Raw genomic sequence first — 23,529 nt, 5'->3', positions numbered from 1 at the left:
GAAAAACCTTTAAAAATAAAAATGAAACAAAAAAGAATTAAGAACTGATGGTGATGGTGATGATAATGATGGCAGAAGTGATAAGGTGATGGTGACAGTGGTGGTGATATGTAACCCAGGGATAGCCGTAATCAAGACCTGTTCAAGCCTTCATCACTACTTTTTTTTTTTTACAGCGTAATGTACGAGGGGGTGCTGAAAAGTTCCTGGCTTTAAGGGTTTTACAAAAGGCCTGGTGGAGGCCCAACCTTCCAAGTTCTTTTAGAGGGCTTAGAAAAACTGAAGGACCACTGCAATAAGTGTGTGAATCATTGAGGGGAATATATTTAATAAAATCGTAATTAACTGATCCTTCTATATTTTCTTTTACCCAAAGCCAGGAATTTTTCAGCACCCACTTGTATCTCAGACTACAATATCATCTATTTTCAAAACAGTGAGTACAATTGGAGGTACATTTAACTTCTATTTCTAGCAGGTCAAGAAATTATGTAGAGACACTCTCTTTACTTTGTGGTGGTGGTGTTAAAAACACAACTAGTTACACCAGTGTGTTCATTATATAGCAAACAGTATTTATAATTTTTTACATATTCATTAATTTAGCTTACAATAAATCAACACAAACTTTTGTCATCAATCTTTAGTCAGTTTTTCCAAACTGGAATAGAATATCAGAGACCATGTGACACATGTTTGGTTTCTACAGCTGGATGCTCTTCCAGTTGCTGACCACTTACACAATGTAGACAAGACACATTGTACCACCATCGTGCTTGCAGACGAGACACATTGTACCACTATCATGCTTGTACCACCAAGATGCTTGTAGCAAAACTACAAGAATCTTCCGCATGGCTCTGATTTTAGTTTGTTTTCAGTTACTGCTCTCCTTCATGGGTTACCTAGTCTGAGATTTGTGGAATCTATACTTCCTTCAAATAAATACATTTGAGACTCTAAAAATGTCTGCATCATACCAACATTTAATACTCCATGCTGCTTATTACCACAACATACATTTACTGTCAACATGTGTTCACTACATCTTAACAAGATCCTTACATTCTGTTAAACACATCAATCATTGTTGAACACACTAATATACACTACACAACCATGACTTGTTTCGTTTTTTTCAGTTCAGCTATTTTTTCATTCCACTGTCTCTCACATGTATGGGGCATTTGTTCACTGGAGAAAGTAAAAGAATTTTTCACTGTCTTTTCACTGTCTTTCATTTAAGCAGTACTAATGACAAAACACTGAATTGGTGTTTATGCTCACACACATCTGAATATGTGTGTATACACACGAGCTTTCTTGTAACTGTAACCTACTATTTTCATTCACAATGCATTGGTTTGCCTAGGTTTCCACATAGTTCTTCACCATATAACCATGTGTTTGCATGCATACACGCACACACACACATACTTCTGAATGGTTTCCACAGAAATGTCACAATTAGAGCATTGGTTAATCTAAGGCTTATAGTAGAAGACAGTTTCGCAAAGTGGAATTGAACTGATTGCATGTGGAAATCTTAACCACATGACTACAGCACTAAAACTGGATCTTTTTTTTTATCAATTTTTATATTAAGGACCTCTTTGGAACTCAAAGGGGTTGTGTTAGTGAATTGTTAACATCAGACCAGAGACCGTCCTAGTTAGGTTTGAAATATCAGACCAAAAATGGGCCTGGAGTTTTGAAATAGGGTGGTTTGCAATGGTTAAGGTGAGTTGATAACACTGGGGTTGTGAAGTCTTGAGTGTGTTACTAACACAGAGACAGAGGAAGTCTGCACTTACTTCATTTGCTGTATTACGAGTACCGACTATCTTCACAAAAGCGACAGGTCTTCTCTCAAAAACAATTGTCTGCCAGGATCTGAAAATAAGGAATGTGGTTTTATTTTATTTCAATTTTATTTTTGCTCTAGAAAGCTGGTACTGGGGTAATGTTCCTGTAGCCAAGACAACCACAAGAAACTTAGATTTTCTTTTCAAAGTCACTGTAGTGTGCATTCTGAACAATTTAGCTGTTGTTTCAAGCAGGCCAAAAAACTCTGTAAAGAAGGAGTTCTCAACCAATTTTTACCTATGGAACCCCTCAATTACTATTTTACTCTGGTGGACCCCCATAGCCATTCAATGTTTAAAAGCTAGTTTTATAGATACTTCTTTCAAACTTCCTATTTTGTTTTTCACACGTTCTCTTATATAGGACTAAAACAGCACTCTTTGAGAAAACACATTACAGTGAGTGGAAACATGTAAAACTATGTAGAATGTTTGAGAAAGAAACCTAGTTGTTTCTTCCAATAAATACATCAAAATGAAAATTTTTTCATGGACCCTTCAGATACTACCGTGGAACCTATTTTTCCAAAAATCTTATATGGACCTACCCAGGGGCCATAGGGACCCTGGTTGAGTACCACTGATGTAGAGGCTTCATTGCTAGCATGAGGTCACTGTAATGGTGATAGTGGCAGGAGCAGCAGAAATCTTTACTTGATAAAGAGCCAATGAGGTTTTAGAGCTTTTATTTAGTAGGACCCTATGAAACCCTAGGGTTTCATAGGGTCCTTACTAAGCCCTGGTTTCCCATTAAAGCAAGAAAAATATTGATAACTTACTTGCAAGGTTTCTGTTGATTGTCAGCTACTTTCACCCAATGTTGTTGATCTATTGACACTTCTATATAATAGCTGTAACTTCTGTCATCACAGTCCCACAATAATAACCTGAAACAGAATCATTATTATCATTATCATTGTTGTTGTGTTATCACTGTTAAGGTGGCAAGCTGACAGAATCATTAGTGTGCCAAGCAAAATGCTTAGTGGCATTTCATCCAACTTTCGTTCTGAGTTCAAATTCTGCCAAGGTCAACTTATCCTTTCAGGATCAATAAAATAAGTTCCAGTATAGTAGTGCAGTCAATGTAATCAACTCACATCCTCTCCCAAAATTTCAGACCTTGTGCCTATAGTAGAAAGAATTATGACACTGTGTAAAATTTTTTTTTTTTTTCCCTTTGATCAGTAAGTGTTATTTCCTCTTTGCTTCTATCTAGAAATCAAAGGAAATGACTACTAATCCCTTCAAAATTTGCTTTTTTGTGACCTGGACATCAATATTTTAAAACTGACCTATTTTCCATTACATTTCAGACAGATTTAGTGCTGAGTTGCTGAAGCAGAAATATCATTATAGCAAATATTCTGCTCAATATCACAGATTTGCTTGTCACTTGCTTGACCTTAACCACTTGAGCATGCCCTTTAGTGGCTGACTATATGCATCTCTGATCATAGGCAGGAGTAATGGGGGAGCATCATTGCCATGTGTTGAGAAGGATTCTTTGGAGTTTGAATAAATGCAACAAAAACAAAGTTTGAAGGAAATATTAACCATTTTTCATACTTTCTAGGTGTAAGCAAACAGGAAATAACAGTCGCTATCCAAGGACAAAAATCATGTTACACACTGTTACCCTGCCATTATTCTCTGAAGTAGATAAAATATGTACTGGACATCAATCTTAAGTATACACCGAAACTCTAAATTTGAGATTCTATGCCTATATTTGAAATCATGATTATTTGGGCTGTGGATTGACAAATAGTAAATCACAAATTAAATTATCTGGCGGTTTTTAGTTATAGCCTTTTATATTCTGAATTTGAAACATCATCCACATTCACTTGGCCTTTCTTCCTTTAGAAATTAAGATATGGTAAGAAGGACTGGGCAACAGACAGCATGTCTAGATATCTTCCTATATATTTATTCTAAGTCAACTCCCACTAAGGTCAACTTTTCCTTTAAACACTCCAGGGTAAATAAAATACCAGTCAAATACTGGGATCAATTTAACTGATTCTATCTTTCCATCAAATTTGAGGATTTACACTGATGCTACACAAACACACACACACAATGGGCTTCTGTACAGTTTCCATCTCTCAAATTCCACTCACAAGACATGAGTGCAGCTGATTACATCAACTCCAGAACCTATTTTATTAACCTACAGAGAAGTAATGAGAAAATGAAACAGGCTGAGATTTGAACTCAGAATGTAAAGGTACATCAAATACCATGTTTTCTTTTCTACTCTCCACCCATTGGCCATCCATTGCTTACACAGACTCACTACTTACCTCATTGAACTGCACATGTATGGCTGTGCCAACTGTACCACAATGGCACCACTACCAAGCTGGTGACACGTATAACCAGAGTCCCAGTCATACTGGTTGACATCACCATTGATCAGGGCATTCCTACTGCGGCTCACTCCTTCAATGACACATGCGCTGGCCTTGATTGTGGAAACATTCTCCTGAGGCACTGAAAACAAACATAAGAGCAAGGTTTTATTTCTACCATATTACACTTCTTATGTCAATCGCAACCATGATACACAAGTCAACTACAGCCATGCCACACCCATGTAAATTACCACTATGCCAAGCCCCATACCTTACAGTTATATATTATAAAAGAGGAGCTGATCTCCATCTGTCTGGCTACACAAAGTATATGTGAAGAAGAGGAGGAGTAAAAGTTGTTTCTGAGAGAGAAATATAGCGAGATAGAGAGTGTATGAAAGATAGATACATAGTGTTGCTGCCAAGTGGTACTTTTCAAGGGGCACCACTTTTGGGTCTGCTGTAGGTAATATGTTTTTCTTCTGGGGTCTGGGGACGGCAGCTACAGATTAGCCATCGATATATAATCTTTGTTGCTATTTTTGTTCTTTGTCTTTCCTTTTTCGACATACTGTGACAAGGGAGGCAACTCAGAGAATTCTACCTTAGAAGCGTTTAGGTTTCAGCACTTCTTCAGAATATATTCTTTTTATTCTTATACAGGGTTCAATCATTCAACTACGACTATGCTGGGGCACTACTTTCTGTAGTGTAACTGATTACATTGAACCCTACTCCCCAACACTACTTGTTTTATCAACGTTGGTAGATGGACAAGACGTGTGTGTACATATATTCTGTACACAAACACACACACATCTACACACCTAAAATAGGTAAAATACTCGACAAAGTCAAATGGCAAATATGATGTTTATTAATGATGAGATGCAGGTAATGTATATTTTCATAAGTTCCAAACACACAGACATTACATTCTTGAGATCTGTTATGTACTGTTCAAATAGCCAAGATCTGAGAGGGTTACAACAGAAACCACTACTAGGGAAATGGAACAACCAAAATGTAAATAGCTCACTTATAAGACTGTGTGTGTACACATCGTACCTATAAAACTATGTCATTAATATCATCTAGGAGGCGCTTCTTTTCCACTCACCAAAGTGAATGACACTTTGGCCAGGAGAAATTAATATCATCAGACAGTATCCAATGATCATCAGGTATTTCGACCAAGGACTGTTAACACCTTCGCATTATATATGTGTGTTTAAGTGTGTAGACAGCTTACCTATTAGGCTATGTGTGTGTGTGTAGTGCTTACCTATAAGGCCTTCCTCTAAATGAAACTGTTGATTTGTGAAGAAACACTCCATAGACACCACATGAAACACTCGGTTGACTGTGTTGTGGGTGCCGACTATTTTGATGTATCTGGGGAAAGAAAAGAATGGTTAAATAGTTAACACATGTTGGAACATTGATGGAAGAGAAGACATCCGTACAACATGGATATGCAGAGTATTGTGGTTGCATATGTAGCCAAATGATAAGTTGTCCAAATGAACTGAGTGAGCAGACATACAGAGGTATTCCAGGCATGGCCATCACAACTTACTGTCCTTTCCTCTTTTAAGAGAGTTATAGTGTTATTTGAAGGAGATTCAACTGCTATTTCTAGCATATTCAGTGACCATAACCTCCCCACCTCGTCAGTAGCACATGGCATATTGGTGATACATGTACTACATCAATAATACATGTAGGAACGTTGATAACAGTCAATATACCCATACTGCCATGTACCTCCATTATCAATGTTTTCACATGTATTTCTGATGTGGTACAAGAATGCCTTACATGTCACATTTTATGCAGCTACATGTGGTACCAATGTAGATAGCATGTTACCACCATGCATACTACATGTCCATCGTAATTGTAAGATCATCATGACATGTAGTACACATGGATTCCAAACACCAATGGCAGAACAATTCACAATGGACACATGTAGAATGCAACATGGTAGTGGAAAAATGGGGGCATGCGTTGTGCAGAAGTGGGGGTTCGTGTCGCATAGAAGTGGGGGTTCATGAAGAACAGAAGTGGAGGTTCATAAGGAACAGAAGTGTGGGTTTGTATGGCACCAAAAGTGGGGGTTTGTATGGCACAGAAGTAGAGGGTCGTATGGCACAGAAGTGGAGGGGCTTGTGTTGCACAGAAACAGGGGCTCGTGTTGCACAGAAACAGGGGCTTGTGTTGCATAGAAATAGGGGCTCCTGTTGCACAGAAATAGGAGGAGTGTGACAAGACAAAGAAACTTAAAAGTATGCGTGATAAAAGATACAACAATTTATGTGACTGAGGGGAGGAGAAATTCTTGTGATAAATATAAAGGGCTGGGTCAGTTTGTGTGCCAAAGGGAAAAGTTATTACATGACATGAAAGTAAATGATAGAGGTAACAGCTAGTGTGACAACACACTGGATAAAACAACTTGTAGCATTACTGGTGTAGGTGACATGTTCTCCACTACACCAGCCCAGAACAACTTACCTGACAATAAGCTAATGAGGGAGCCTCTCTATGGTCACTCAATGTGCTAGAAATAACAACTAAATCTTCCTCAAACAACACAGTGTCTAAGGAGAAGACGTATTAGATAACATGGTCCTGGGTTCCTCTATCATCATCATTTAACATCCATTCTCCATGCTCTCATGAATTAGACAGTTTGACAGGAATTGGTCAGCTAGAGAGCTGCCCAAGCTCCATTTCTCTGTTCTGGCATGGTTTCTACAGCTGGATGCCCTTCCTAATGCCAACCACTTTACAGAGTGTACTGGGAGTTTATTACATGGCACCGATGGCTACGGCTGGAATGCCTCTGATCATTGGTCTACTGGATCAGGGTTGACCTAGGGCTAAATAAGTACAACTTACCTGACAACCTTTGCTGGGAAGTGTAGCGTCTGCCAAGACCGACACAAATATTTGGTGTGATCAATGATTCGCTGATAATCTTTGTCATCCATCGATACCTCAATGTAGTAGGAATACGACCTGTCAGAAAACAGAGACATTGTGGTGTTGACGACATATGATAGAAATGGGAGAGGTGCTAGAAGCTGTGATTATGGTGGAATACGGAATGACAGTCATGGGAGTAATAATAGTGGTGGCGGTGGTCAAAGTTGAAGTGGTTGTGAAGACAAAGAGAATTTCATACCACATTATCTTGCCATCCTCACACACACACACACACACACACACACACATTCTAAGGTACATTTATAGATACACATGAACACACATTCTCAAGTTCATTTATAGACACACATAAACACATAGACATTTATAGACACACACAAACACATACACACATTTTCAAGTACCTTTATAGGCACATGAATACACAAACACAAGCGTAGATACACACATTCTCTGATGCATTTATAGACACACATGAACATACACACATACTAACGTAAATTAATAGACACATAAACACACATACATACATGCATGTAGACACACATTCTTAGGTGTATTTATAGACACATGAACACACACACACATTCTCGAATACATTTATAGACACACATAAACACAAACAATTACAGATATACACATTCTCATAAACATTTAAAGACACATTGGCCAGCTCCTATCAAACCATCCAACTTATGCCAGCATGGAAAACGGACGTTAAATAGTGATGAACGATGATAGTGATCACATGAATATATATGCACACACCCACACACACACATGTACACACAAGCACAAATACACATATTTTCAGGTACATTTAGACATACCTTAACACACACACAAGCCCACTCAAAAACACAGATGTACAAAGAGGCATGCAGATCCACTTGGTGTTACCCAAAATTTCTAACATGACACAGGTAGGACCATCAAAGAAAAAGTAAAGAAATCTGTCCCTTGCTCCCACCCACCCAGTAGCACTACCACTCACCTCATGTCCCTGTCCCAAAGCAGCATCTTGATGGTGTTGATTATGTATGGCTGGCCCAGTTCAATGACGATACCTTGACCATTGTTGTCATCAATTGGATGCCGGGTGAAGCCTCGGTCAAAGTCATACATCTGAGTATCCCCGTCCAGCAGAGCTGTTCTCATCTCACCCTTAATAACCTGGGCACCATGGCTAATTGTGGCAATATTTTCCTCCGGTACTGAAACAAACAAAACAATGAACTCCTTAGCTTTTACAGAAAATATAAGAATGAAATAAAAAAAAAACAGTCTTTAAAACAGAAAAAAGAGGGATATGAATGAGTGTGTGAGTGTGTACATGGATGTGTGCATGTGCATGTGTGTGTATGTGTGTGTGTGTGTGCGTGCATGTGGATGTCTGAGTGCGTGCATGTGGATCTGTGTGTGTGTGCATGTGAGTCATGTATGTGTGTCAACGTGTCGTGTGTGTGTGCATGTGAGTCATGTATGTGTGTCAACGTGTCATGTGTGTGTGTGTTAATGTGTGGATGTATGTGCATATGGATGTGAGTGTGCATGTGTGTGTATAGGCGTGCATGAGTGGACGTGTGTGTGTAAATATGGACATGTGCGCATGCATGGGTACATGCACATGTGGAAGCATCCTTGTGGATTCTGACATGCACATGAACATGTGTGTGTGCATGCATGTGGATATCTGTGTATGTATGCATGTAAAAATGTTCCTGTGTGGACATGTGCAAGTCCTGATGTGCACGTGAGTGTGTGATTAACCAGTACAGAATACTGGCAGTATATGTGGACTGTGAAATGGATATTATAAACTACAATGAGTTTACAGTTAGAAAAGTGAGCAGCAGTGCATTGAGTGCAGTGTTATATCCAAGAGAAATCATCACAAAAATAATTACGAAAAATCATACCAAGAAAGCCCCGGTACTTGAGATCCATTCCACGACACTCCCAGATAACTTGGATGGCATCCAATATGGCATTTGGTGACACAAGATTTGTGGGCCGTACAACTTCAAAAAGGTCTTTTATTGAGATTAGTGGCAATCGTACAGCTTCCAACACAGAAGCACGGTCTACACTAGGGTTGCATTCACACCACTTACAGATGGCATGAAAGATCTTGATTTCTTGGGCACAAAATGAATCACGAGACAATAGTTCTTTGACAGATGACTAGGAAACAAAAAGAAAGAGAGTCATTATTTCACTACAACAATTATGGTCATCATTGCTTTTGTTTCAATTAATTTTGAAAAGTAATGAAAAAATTATAAAATAACTGTCATTATTAAGCTGGTATTTAAGGTGACAAGCTGGCAGGATCATTAGCACACCAATCACAGTGTTTAGTGGCAATTTTACCAGGGTCAAATTTGCCTTTCATCCTTTTCAGAGTCAATAAAATAAGTACCAGTTGAGCACTGGGGTCAATGTAATTGATTTATCCCCAACCCTAAATTTGCTGGCCTTGTGCCAAAATTTGAAACCATTATTAAGCTGGTATTTGGAACATAAAATAATGTTTTGGAACATAAATAAATTAATAAATTTGATGGAAGGTTTTAATTTAGATCACTTTAAAACTGGAGGTTTGTAGCAGAGAACCAAAGACAGAATCTCAGGCAGAATGGTATCAAAAGGGTTAAAGGAAAAGAGTCAGTTTAAATTCATCATTATCATCATCGTTTAACGTCCACTTTCCATGCTAGCATGGGTTGGTCGATTTGACTGAGGACTGGCGAACCAGACGGTTGCACCAGGCTCTAATCTGATCTGGCAGAGTTTCTACAACTGGATGCCTTTCCTAACGCCAACCACTCCAAGAGTGTAGCGGGTGCTTTTACGTGCCACCGGCACGTGGGCCAATTATATATAACCAACACACATACAAAAAAAAATTGCTTTGAATCAATGTTACAAACCATCATAATCATCTTCCTACCCACACTGGCTCAGCAGGATTCAGTGGGTTGGAGGACCATGTTTACCACCATTGTCTCATTTTTGATATAGTTGCTACAAGTTGATGCACTTCCTAACACTAACCTTTCCACACTTTCCAAGGCACCAAGGCATAGAAGTTACTTTGCCATCAGCAAAATTAATACTTTAGCATTTAATTCAGCCATATTCAGGCCAAATATTTTACGTGTTTTATGTTAAAACTGACCAGATCTAACCTCTCATACCTACCCTACAATGTCATTCTAAAAATATACAATCACATTATTGAAATCTTGAAGCTAAAAGATGTGTGATTAATTCAAAACAATGTGAATACATAAGCAATACATTGGACAAAATAATCTGAATGCTAAAGGGTTAAAGAGTCCGCTCAACCCCGAGTTGTTGTTTAAATTTATTACCAAACACTTTGAATGTATGTGGTGCTTTTTGTGGCACCATCACTGTTAGGGCTATTTTGAAGCTTGCAAAGCAAAAAAGAGCACTCTATGATGGAAGGAAGATGGTTATAGCCTGTTTAAGGGACACCATCAGGACCCTAAATGCATAAAAAGCAATATGGTCAATGAGGGAGCTTTTACATTGTCATTTGACATACAACAAATTCATCTTTTTTTAATCTTTTTACTTGTTTCAGTAAGACTGTGGCCATGCTGAAGCACCACCTTGAAGAATTTTAGTCGAACTAATCAATCCCAGTACTTATTTTCTTCTTAAGCCTGGTACATATTCTATCAGTCTCTTTTGCTGAACTGCTAAGTTACAGGGACATAAACACACCAACACTGGTGACACACACGCACACACACACAATTATATATACAGATACATTATACACACACACACGACAAGCTTTTTTCAGTCTCCATCTACCAAATCCACTCACAAGGGTTTGGTCGGCCCATGGCTATAGTAGAATACACTTGCCCAAGGTGCCACATGGTGAATGAACTCAGAATCATGTGATTGAGAAGCAAACTTCTTACCACACAGCCATGCCAGTAGCCAAACTTCCATAAACTGACTCCTTAGTATCTTCTACACACACACACATACATACACACACACACACACACGCATACAGGTGGGCTGGTATTAAAATGATTAACAGCAAACAATAATACAAACTTACCTCTGATAAACTACAGAAAGAAGTGCTGCAAAGTATTTCCAGAGCGTTACGGTCTATGAATTCTTTACACACCTGACTGAGTGAGATCAAACTGTACATATTAGCCAGGTCATATATTAGACAGACATTTTGAATGTTAAGTGTGGCTTTGAGGTAGTCAGAGATGGAAGATTCCAGTTCCACAAAACCATATTGATGAGCTAAGCCTAAAATGTCCAATAGATTCTCTTCCTAGAAAATAGTAAAAAATAATATAAAATGAAATGAGAAAGTGAGAAAGAAATGTTCTTTGTTTTTGTTTCTTGGTGGTGGTGTTGAGTATTTAGATTTTTTTTTTTACATTTTGATTATGATAAAAAGGGTAGGAGTATCACAAATTTGAACACATACACACAGAATATAACAGATACGCATAACACATACACAGCCACAAATAGACACACACAAGGATAAGAGGCCTGTCTTTTAAAATGTTAGCATGTGACATTGAGGGAGATTTGGCTGTTATTTCCAGGAAGTCAAGCAACTAGACAGCTTCTCACATTTTATGACATACAAAAATATACACTCACAAACACAAGAAGTCTCCTTAGGTGGTATGTACTTGGAGGTGTTTTGTTTTTTTACATCATCATCATCATTTAACGTCCGCTTTCCATGCTAGCATGGGTTGGACGATTTGACTGAGGACTGATGAACCAGATGGCTACACCAGGCTCCAATCTGATTTGGCAGAGTTTCTACAGCTGGATGCCCTTCCTAATGCCAACCACTCCGAGAGTGTAGTGGGTGCTTTTACGTGCCACCGGCACGAAGGCCAGTCTGGCAGAACTGGCAACGGCCACGCTCAAAATGGTGTATTTTACGTGCCACCTGCACAGGAGCTAGTCCAGCGGCACTGGCAACGATCTCACTCGAATGTCTTTACATGTGTCACTGGCACAAGTGCCAGGAAGGCGACACTGGGCACAGGTGCCATCACGATTTCGCTTGCCCCAACAGGTCTTCACAAGTCGAGTTTCGTGTCCAATGAAGGAGACGACGTTGGCATGGGTGAGGAGACGACATTGGCAAATTGTTGACAATGATAATGGTAGGAGTATCACAAATTTGAATGCCCATACATACATAGAGAATATAACAGATACACATAACACGTACACACAGTCACTGGCAGACACACAGACAAGGATAAGAAAGCTTCCTTACTTTGGCTTCCACCAGATTGATGCGTCCACTGTACATGTATTTCCTTAAGGCATCAAATGCTTTAGCAGAAGTATTCTGCAATTCTATTTTCTTGGTTCCTGGCTGAGATTCCAGCATTCCGCCGTATAACAATGCTCTGTTGAATTAAAAAGAAATAATCAGAGACAACAAATACATTTATTTTATGGTTTAGTGAGACAAAGAAAGCAAGTACCCATGTCCCTTGGGAGAGGAGGACCTGACACTGATGGTGAGAGAGAATGAAACATTGACTCAGAAGTTTCTCTAGTAAGAAGCAGTACATCATGATATCAGTTACTTATTCTCAAATTAGAGATTGACATTGATGGTGAGAGGAGAAAATGAAACCTTGGATTCAAAAGTTTCTGAGTAGAAAGCTGTACACCATGATATCAGTTACTTATCCCCAAACTAGAGATCCTGGTTCAAATGGATACAACAGAGTCCACTCTCTGCAGAAGATAATACTCAAAGGCACTCAGAGTGGGACCATAGTTTAAAACATAACCCTTTAGCATTCAGATTACTTTGTCAAATCTAATGTTTATATAGTCACGTTCTTTTGAGTTACTAATGCATTGTCTCATAGCTTTGAGATTTCAATGATGTAATTGTCTATTTTTAGAATGACATTGTGGGGTAGATGTGAGAAGCAGGATCTGGTCAGTTTGAATATAAAACAGAAAGAATATTTGGGCCAGATATGGCCAGTTTAAATGCTTTTAAGGGTTAAAGTTTGCAACCTTAACATCTTACACCACACATGTCATACCATGTAAATGATTAGCAAAAGACCCACAAACCAATTCATAATAACCCTGGGAACTAACATAGCTGCATCTACATGGTCTTCAAACTGTTAGAAACAGTGTCTAGATCTTCTCAAATCCTACCCTACTTTCTTCAAAAAACAAAGGACACATTGGATAATGTAGTATTAAATAAATAGAGATGGTCATGATTGGAATACCTGTAATTATAGGCCTGCTCACTGAAGGCTGATTTGGAGCTAGACAACAATCTCTTCACAGACACACTATTTTCTCTCAGTTTCTTTTCTTTTCTACTTCAACAGCCTCTGTTCCTCCATCCTATCAGATTAGAAACCCTCAATCCAGCCATGACCACTACTGCCTCATTTTGCTTGTATTGTGTCTCTCTATGTTTACCTCCCCACCCACTCTAAATACCTCACCTGGTTCTTTCTCTCTAGAACTGTAACCCTAAGAATTTCCATCTCACCCGTTTCCCCACTAAACCAAACATCAAATACCTCAATTTCACCAATGCCAACATCGTAAAAGAATCCAACATTGCCTCTCTCCTTTCTCTAACTGAAGATGGTAACTAAGAAATACCTGCTCAAACTACCTCTGTAGAATTGTGATACAAAACCTCTGATTCCAACTCTTTGAAATCATACAGAGAAATTGATACATATCTAAATGTAATTAGACTAATTAGATGTTTAAAGCTTTAATGTGAATCATCAGATTATTTGTTACTAATCTAATCTCTAAGTATTTGTGATTTGTTTAATAAAGCTTAACCTTAACCATAAAACAAAACTTTAAAAATTACAAAAAGAAAATAAATGGAAGCTGTTTTATCAAAAGGTTGTAAAGTAAAGGGATATTAAAATATTAAACTATAAAAGAAAACCAGGAACATTTTTGTTTACCAGTTTAACTCATTTTGAGGCAAAAATATATTGAACTCAATAATGTACCACCTAACTACTTAACCAGTACTTTATTTTATCAATCTTGGAAGGACAAAATATAAAATCAAGCCCAATATTTGATTGATATAATGATAAAAACAAAGTATTTTTTTAATGCAAATAGTTAATTAAAGTGAGCCTGGTGCATAGCTGGTATATTTAATTTTACCAAAACCTAGTGGATAAAAGACAAAAGTTAGTCAAAGTCAACTAAAAAGAAACTTTTTTTCATTTTAAATATATTTTTTTAAAAATTAAAATGGTAACAAACCTGAAATATTCCGATCTTGCAGCCAAAATGACTTTATGACATTTAAAGTTAATGCCTTCTACACACAACACTATGTCACTGAACTCCGACTTTTCAATCAAATCAGCAAGATTCTCCGACAGTGAGTTAACATGATCTACAATCCCCGAGGGAAAAGCTGATCGTCTCAGGTAATGTTCAGGGGTCTGTAAATTCAGTCCTCTTCGAGTCAACCACTGCAAATAGGAAAAAAGTTGTGTTCCAAAGCAGCTGTAGTAATTATCAAAAGGAGTTAATCATGCACACAATAAAAGACGAGATGGTTATAGCTGGAATACTATTGATCATTAGTCTATTCAATCAGGTATCACCTGACACTAATAACAACACATCATCATTTAATGTCCATTTTCCATGTTGGCATGGGTTTGGATGGCTTCACAGGAACTGACAAGGTCAGGGCTGCACCAAGTTTCACAGTCTGTTTTGGATTGGTTTCTGCAGTTGGATGCTCTTCCTAATGCCAACCATTTTACAGAGTATACTGGGTACTTCTTAATGTGGCACCATCACCAGTGCCTTTTAATGTGGCACCATCACCAACTCTTTTTAACATGGCACCATCACCAGCCCTTTTTAACATGGCACCATCACTGGCCCTTTTTAACATGGCACCATTACCAGCGCTTGTTCACGTGACACCATCACCAACGCTTTTTAACACACCATCATCAGCACTTTTGAATGTGGAACTATCACCAGCATGTTTTAATGTGGAACCATCACCAGCACATTTTAATGTGGCACTATCACCAGCACATTTCAACACGGCACCATCACTAGTGATTTTTAACATGGCACTATCACAAGTGCTTTTTAATGTGGGACCATCACCAGCACTTTTTAACATAGCACTATCACCAGCAGTTTTTAACATGACACCATCACTTTTTAACATAACACCATCACCAGTGCTTTTTACATGACACCCTCACCAGTGCTTTTTATGTGACACCATCACCAACGAGAATTCAGGACCAACCAGAACAGTGGTTCTCAACCGAGGTCAATATGGCCTTTGGGGATCCATATAAGATTTTGCTGTTAAAATTTATGTGCAATAAACTATTTATACATCTACAATACACAAAATATTTAAAGATTTTTGTATACAATTCCTAATATTTAATTATAAAAATATAATTTTTTTTAAACACAGAATGGCTGGTGGGGGATGCATCCGAGTAAAATGGGAATTGAAGGGATCCATAGGTAAAACTTGGTTGAGAAACACTGAACTAGAACAACTTCCATCAGTTATTGATAAATATACAAAAAAGTCCAACAACTGGCTTCCTGGACATCTTATGAATTGAGTCAACAGAAAAAATTGCTGTGAACAGAGTCAACTCAAAGCAGCAAATGCCCCAGTATACCCTTAACCCTTTGGCATTCACATTATTCTGTCAAATGTAAAGCTTGTTTATTCATATTGCTTTCAATTCATCAGACATTATCTTCTAGATCTGAGATTTCAATGATGCGTTTGTTTAATTTTAGAATGACATTGCAGGGTAGTTGTGAGATGCCTGACCTCACCAGTTTGAACACAAAACAGGTAGAATATTTGGGCCTGATCTGGCCAGTTTGAATGCTAAAAGGTTAAGAATGACTAAAACAAATTAAAGATGATGGGACATACATCCTGTCAATATTCTCTCACTATTATCACTACTACCACCATTAATGACCACTCAGATTATGGTTTCACTACTCACTGAATGGTTGAGTATACCACAGACTACTTACACAGTCTCAAGCAAACTCAGTGGGACACACCCTGAGCCAACACTAGACCCAGACCCTCAAATCAGAGGTACAGTATGATGTGCTTCAACACAGTTTCCATTTATCAAATTCATTCCTGAAGTTTGGGTCATACCTACCTATAGTAACATACACACACAATTTATGTATATCATCATATTCAATTAACATCCATTTTCTATGCTGGCAGAGACTGGATGGCTTGACAAGAGCTGACTAAGTAGAAGACTGCACTAGGCTTCACTGTTTTAGCATGGTTTCTACAGCTGGATGCCCTTCCTAATGACAACTACCTTACAGAGTTGACTGAGTGCTTTTTATGTGGCACCAGCACTGGTTATGTCTGTTTTGACATGGTCTGTACAGCAGGGTGCCTTTCCTAATGCCACCCATTTTACAGAGTGGCTTGGGCGCTTTTTACAAGGCACCAGCAAAATCTGCTTTAGCATGCTTTTTACAGCTGGATGCCCTTCCAAATGCCAACAACTTTAATGTGAACTGGTCGTTTTTTTTTTATATGTGGAACCAGCATCAGCAGGGTTACCAAATAACTTGCAATACATGCACACACACAATTGTTTTAATATTCACTTTTCCATGCTTGCATGGGCAGATGGAATTCTTTGAAACAAGATTTTTATGACTAGATGCCCTTCCTGTCAACAACCCTCACCTATTTCCAAGCAAGCTAATATTTTCTGGATATGCTTCCACACAAAAATTAGTGATACCACTTGTATGAAGTACAGGAACACAATGCCAACACAAAGTGACACCAATACACTCACATGCACATCCAACAGGATTCTTTAAGTTTCCATCTACCAAATCTACTCACAAGGCTTTGGTCAACCCAGGGATATAGTAGAAGACACCTGCCCAATGTGCAATGCAGTTGGAACTGAATTAAAAACCATGTGGTTGGGAATCAAACTCCTTCACACATAGCCATGCCTGCACATATTGTTTTTCTGTAACTCATGTCTGATGCTAAACAGATGAATGTCCTATTTTTATCTAACCTAAAACTTAGTGAAATAAAAGCAGTCATATTTATAAAATACAATATGTTCACTCTAAAATATTGAGTATTTCAAGTTTTGTGAAACCACTTATAAATTATGGCTGAATTCTGGTTTAAGCACCCAATATAACCCATCCTAACTATTTTATTTTGCAAAATTTTAAGAAAAGTTTTGCAAGTTTGTGTTCTACTTACGGAAATTCATACGATAATGAAAAATTCTTTCTTAAAGATTTTTTAACCCTCCAAAAGTTCCACTCTTTTACGTTTTTTTTTTTTTTTTAATCAGGGTTTAAAATACAGACAGTTCGAATTTTTGGCTTAAATCCTAGCAATAGATTACCTTTGGGTGCATCATCATTCCATTAAATGTATTTATGGGGAGAAAAATATTGAAAAACAATACATGTCACAGAGAGAAAGAAACGAGAATGGTATCAGGTGGTCGTGAGATGTGCTAAAAACAGTTAAATCGCCCATAGATCAGAATTCGCCAAATTTTTCTAAAAATTCCAAAGAAATTTTTAAAAGTTATGAGGGTTTATATGGAGTGCTTAAACCATAATTCCGTCCAAGTTATTGTAGGTATGAGATCGTGCGCGTTTGTTTACATCCAACCATATATGTTGTCTCAATTTGTCCCGTAACTTAGAGGTTAGACGAAATAGGAAAAATAAACTAGCAAACGGAGTTCTGGGGTCGAGAAAATAAACTAAAACAATCGAAGGCGGTGCCCCAGCATGGCCACAATCATGACAAACCAGTAAAGAAAAAAATTGTATACTGGTGATAAATTAGTGCGTCGAACAAAACATTTTTTCTACACGAATTAGAGTCACTTCTGACTATTATTAATGTAGTGAACAAATGTAAGGTTCAGTGGAAACACGTAAGTACCGACGCTATTGTTTACAAATATCGTATGATATAAAACAAAATAAACGACCAAAAACAATAAAATGACAGGTTTCGATGGAATGTTGACATTTCTCTACGTCAATAGGAGCACACGAGTAGAATGTATACACGAACATGCCACAGAGATTCCATTATTCTCCACGTCGATTTATAAAACAGGACCAGTACGCATACAATGTATACACATTCCCAACAGATTCTGTTATTCTCTATTCTGTGTTCGTAAAACATGGTGTATATCCTTATTGTAATCAAACCTTCAGTCAAGCATTTATTACGTGTAACACATTTTATACATTCCACACAGCCTTAAAGTGTATGTATATTTTGTATATTTATATATATATATATATATATACAACTACACTTATTATACATTCATCAGGTGTTTTAGATGCCATAAACAACAAATGCTACCTGCCAATTAAGACACCTGTATAATGACGACCACACAACTAATTCAGCAATTTAGTTACGTCAATAATGGCCTTTATAGAAGGTAGGAAGATCACAAACTCATCTCAGTTACACACACATACACACCCTGGCCAACATACACCAATACATACCCACACCAACACAGGGGATGGACAAAATAATGGAAACACCTAGCGTCATAGCATCATATTTTTATGAATTAAAATTTTTTTTTTATTATTGTTGCTTAATATATTTTGATAAAATTGCTGTTTCTTTTCTGATCAGAAAAAGGTAATTGAAATTCATTAAAATGACAGATCTATCAGACTTTCAAAGAAGTCAAATTGTTGGTGCTCGTGTGGCAGGCGCTAGCGAAACGAAAACAGCCGAAATGTTTGGTCTATCAAGAAGTACCATGGTGCCATGAGAAAGGTTTCTTTACCAGCTGTCGTTTTCTGTAGTGTGTCACACACCTTTTAATCAGTATTTAAAATATATAACCTCTTTTTAAACAATCCCATCTTTGCTCATTGTTAATGTTTTCACTTTAAACTCACTGACTGATCTTTTTAAATCCTACGTTTGAGGAGAATCCTGAAGTGATAATTCATCTGAGTACTTATTACAACAATCTTCCACCACCGCTCTGCCACCACTCACGGGGCACTGCCCCCTCCTCACCTCTTTCTGGAAGCTAACGCAAAATGGTTTGCTTTATTAATAATCATTAAAAATTGTAAGGGGGTCTTGAAACTAAATACTGCAGTTAAGGGGTTTAGCAGGGAGGATCTAAGTGATAACACTGCTACGAACTCACGAGAATTTACGTTATCAACAATATCTGCTAGAAATAGCAGCCGAATCACTTTTTAATCATAGCCATGTCGTATAAAGCAAGGGTTTTCAAACTGTGGTCCGCAAGGACTAGACAGGGGGTCCGTGGACAGCAAATACTTTTTGTGGGCAATTTGATTTTATATATGTTTTTTAATCGAACTCTATTAATTGACAATAAACCTATTTGTTAAATACTGTTAAATAAATAAATGTAAAAATATGTTATTTTAAGCAAATGTTTATGTATAAATTTCATAAGCGTTTATAAGGGGATCCCTAAGGTAAAGCCTGAAATATAAAGGGGTCCGCGTCAAAAAGTTTGAAAACCCCTGGTATAAAGAATCCTTTCGTAATGCTTGACAGGTACTTATTTTATGGAAACCGAAAGGATGAAAGGCTAAGTCGATCCCGGTGGCATTTGATCTCAGAACGAAAAGACGGACGAAATTCCGCTAAGCATTTTGTCCGGCGTGTTAACGATTCTGCCAGCTCAAAGCCTTTATGATGATAATAATACGCAATGATAAACACCGGGAAGGTTGCCGCGAGAAGACTTTTGATCGTATGCTCCTTCGACCAGGGGCTGACCTTGGGAAGCCTCTATGAGATGGTTCCATCTTCTATAAATAACATCCAAATTTCTCTCATTTCAACCCGCGATGTCCTAAGGACACATTTTGACAACGTAGTCCTAGATTGCCCCAGCATGACGAAATTGCTTTTCATCATGCCAATAACAACTAAGTACCGATAGATATTTACTTCTGACACTCCACCGCTTTCTGAAAACTGCCAGTAATAAATAATAACAACACGAGGAGGAAGATCTGACGTCTATTTTTGGTAATGAAATCTGGTATGATATATGACTGATATAATATTTTTAATGGGATTCAATTAATCCGTACTGGAGAGATTTTGAAGAGCAATGAAGATACTGTAAACAAATAATCGTGGCTGCTCCCAGTCGTTCCCTCATCACAGAATCGTAAAAATAATCAAAATAATAAATGTTTGACGCATCAAAGACACCAACAGACATTGCTGTGACGACTGAGAGAGAAACGTCAAGTGGGTTGATATTTCGTGGTTTTCTCCCCCATCCCCACCTCCGAGGTTATTATTAACGTTAACAAAAATATATTATGGCTAAGGTTCGAGACTGGATCTTCTGTATTCGGTGTCAAAGGATTGGAAAATGGAAAGATCGAATAAGTTGTAGAAATTGCTGCTGTTTACGTGTCTGAAGTAACAGCAAATATTTTGATGTCGTATTTCATGTATGGAGGACCAGAAGAGTCGAAAATTCAAATTCAGGTGAAATGATTATAATTGTAAAATCAGTGGTGAGTGAATGTGGTTGTGTCTTATATTATTGTTGTATTGCTTTCAATATATTATTTTTAATTATAAGGCTGTTAATATAAACACAAAACCACACGTTCGGCGCGGGGAGGCAATACATATTTTATAAATAAATTCTCTCACGAAAATATTTTTTTAAATTAAGCGGCAAACTATGGATTCAGGAAAAATAAAGACATGGATCCAAGGATGTTTGGAAAAAAATTATATAAAGAATTCAAAAGGAAACTAAGTTCAGGAACTGCGGCTTTCGTTCTATTGTCACCAAAATACCTTGTTGCACTTTGAAACACACACACTCTTTATATATGTGTTTGATCTTTTCTGTTTGGCTGTAAATGTAATTGATTTCAGTACTTGACCAACATCTCTTCGAAACTGAAGGAGGATGGGGAAACGAACCAAAGATATAAATGGTTTAAACTAAATATCAGTTCGTCTGTCACTTTTCATAAAAATAAAGCAATAACACCATACAACACTCATATTTAGAGATTGGGTGAGGGAGACATTGAAGTGGCAGTAACATAATTCGTTTACCTGTCGGTTTTAACCCTCTAAGTAGCCCCAAACCTTTTTGTAATGTTTTGTTTTTTAAGAAGTGTTAATCCAATGCTTTGTAAATTAAATTATATACAACTTACATAGACATACAACCCAAATATCTTGGTTTTTAAAACAATAATGAAAGCATTACTTCAAATAATATTGTTGTTTCACTTATGAAAGATTTTCACGAATGTGCTGTCGTTTCAGTTTATTAAAAATGAAAATGCAACTATGTATATATAAACCTTTTTTTTTTTTAATACGGAGAATAACTTTTATTTATTTGCCACAAAGTTTCAAATAATCAATGAAAACGTTACAAAATGTATTACAAAATTTGGGGAACCAACAAATCATGAAAAATAGAATCCGTGCATATTCAAACAAAAATGAATGTACCGTCTATCTTTTACTGGTTTCAGTCAATTGACTGCGGCCATGCTGGAGCACCGCCTTGAATGGCTTTTAGTCGAACAAATCGACCTAAGGACTTTTTTTTTAAGCCTGCTACTTATTCTACAGCTCTCGTTTGCCGAACTGCTAAGTTACGGGGGCAGGCTTCTTTCAGTTTCCGTCAATCATATCCACTCCCAAGGCTTTGGTAGGCCCGAGGCTACAATAGAAGACATTTGCCCACGGTGTCATACAGTAAGACTAAACCTGGAACCATGTGGTTGGGGAGCAAGCATCTAACCACACGGCCACGCATATGATACATTATGATACAAAACCCACATTAAAATACAAATCCAAAACCAAAAACACAAACATAAGGGAAGATACTTCGGTTTTGGATTTTAATGTGGTTTTGTATTATATATCAACATCATTTAACGTTCGCTTTCCATACTGGCATGGGTTGGACGGTTTGACAGGAGCTGGCTAGGGAGAAGACTGCACCGGGCTTCAGTGTCTGTTTTGGCATGGGGTTTTTTTTTTATGACTGGATGCCCTTCCTAGCACCAACCACCCAGCTGAGTGGACATTATTTTTTTTCCCCTTTTTATTAGAAAATCTGCAGTCTCTAACATCATCATATATATATATACATTCACCCAAATTTTGTAAACGATTTTTTAGCGTTTTTTGAAATGTGTGGCAAATAAATAAAAAGATATTCTCCATATTAAAATAAAAAGTTTACATTTATATAATGTAAACTAAATTGTATTTGTACACTTCAAATATAAACTAAATCTATTTAACATCCCAACTTGGTCTGCGGCTCCTTTTACTGTTGATCACAGCATTAGGACCAGATTGGTTGGTCGGAGTAGAATTTCCTCTCAAAAGTCACAGAGATCTTGATCAGAGAGTTACCATTCCTCGACTGACTAAACCAGTGTTAATAAAAAGGGGATCCAACTAATCCCTAGGATTCTGTGAAAAAATACTTTCGGGGTTCCACGAAATGAGATGTCTTTTAAGAAAATTTATATTAGTTATTACTAATATTTTTAATAATAAAATTTACTAAAATTTGATTTTATAAGGCAAATGTTATTCGCTATTTTCAGACAAGTTATTGTAAGTTCTTTTTTTCTTTCTCCTGGATGATGAATAAATTTTTTCTTTAAAACTATTTTTGTTTCATATCTTTAAAAAAAATTTTACGGTTGTTCGGGTTGGAACTTATTCCTATATTTTACATAGCCCTCTCTCACAACTGTAATTAAATGGGGTAAAAAAAAATAAGGCAAAACTGGAATATTGTAGGCAAATAATGTTTGGTGCCTTATAGTGATGTTTTCTGAATAATTTTAAAATTTACTGTTTTCTGATAAATCCCAAGGTTTAATTTCTTCTTACTAGTTATATGTTTCTTATCACCTTTCATCTTTCCGGAGTCGATAAAATAATTGTTTTCTAAGTTAGAAAATCGTTATTAAAAATAGTATTTTCTAGTTTTACCACAAAGTCAGTAATTTTAGTGGGTAGAGACATGGGTCGATTTCATCAACCTCGATATTTTACTGGTACTTTATTTTATCGCCCTCGAAAGAATGAAAAGTAAGTTTTTCCTATCGAGAACAACTCGCAGTCGATAACAAAATACCAGTCAAGCACTGAGGTTGATGAAATTGATTCCCCCCCCCCC

The 23,529-nt window shown here is 37.3% G+C and overlaps 1 protein-coding gene across 1 annotated transcript in view; it reads right to left on the bottom strand.

Moving 5' to 3' along the window:
• Positions 1–1,619: 1,619 nt before the first annotated feature.
• The window catches only part of LOC106876970 (BTB/POZ domain-containing protein 9), a 23,672-nt gene continuing 1,762 nt past the window's right edge, over positions 1,620–23,529 (bottom strand). The window contains exons 2-11 of the mRNA XM_014925741.2: positions 14,513–14,727; positions 12,498–12,633; positions 11,289–11,519; positions 9,100–9,364; positions 8,175–8,394; positions 7,133–7,252; positions 5,511–5,620; positions 4,175–4,364; positions 2,645–2,752; positions 1,620–1,893 (exon numbers count right to left, since the gene is read on the bottom strand). Of these exons, the coding sequence (XP_014781227.1) occupies positions 1,635–1,893; positions 2,645–2,752; positions 4,175–4,364; positions 5,511–5,620; positions 7,133–7,252; positions 8,175–8,394; positions 9,100–9,364; positions 11,289–11,519; positions 12,498–12,633; positions 14,513–14,727 (1,854 nt within the window). The 3' untranslated portion in view covers positions 1,620–1,634. The remainder of the gene's footprint in view (positions 1,894–2,644; positions 2,753–4,174; positions 4,365–5,510; positions 5,621–7,132; positions 7,253–8,174; positions 8,395–9,099; positions 9,365–11,288; positions 11,520–12,497; positions 12,634–14,512; positions 14,728–23,529) is intronic.

This window comes from Octopus bimaculoides, chromosome 23 (assembly GCF_001194135.2).
Source record: "Octopus bimaculoides isolate UCB-OBI-ISO-001 chromosome 23, ASM119413v2, whole genome shotgun sequence".
In the NCBI taxonomy this organism is placed as follows: Eukaryota; Metazoa; Mollusca; class Cephalopoda; order Octopoda; family Octopodidae; genus Octopus; species Octopus bimaculoides.
The sequence above is the reverse complement of the archived record's forward strand: the minus strand, read 5'-3'. Positions and strand labels throughout refer to the sequence as shown.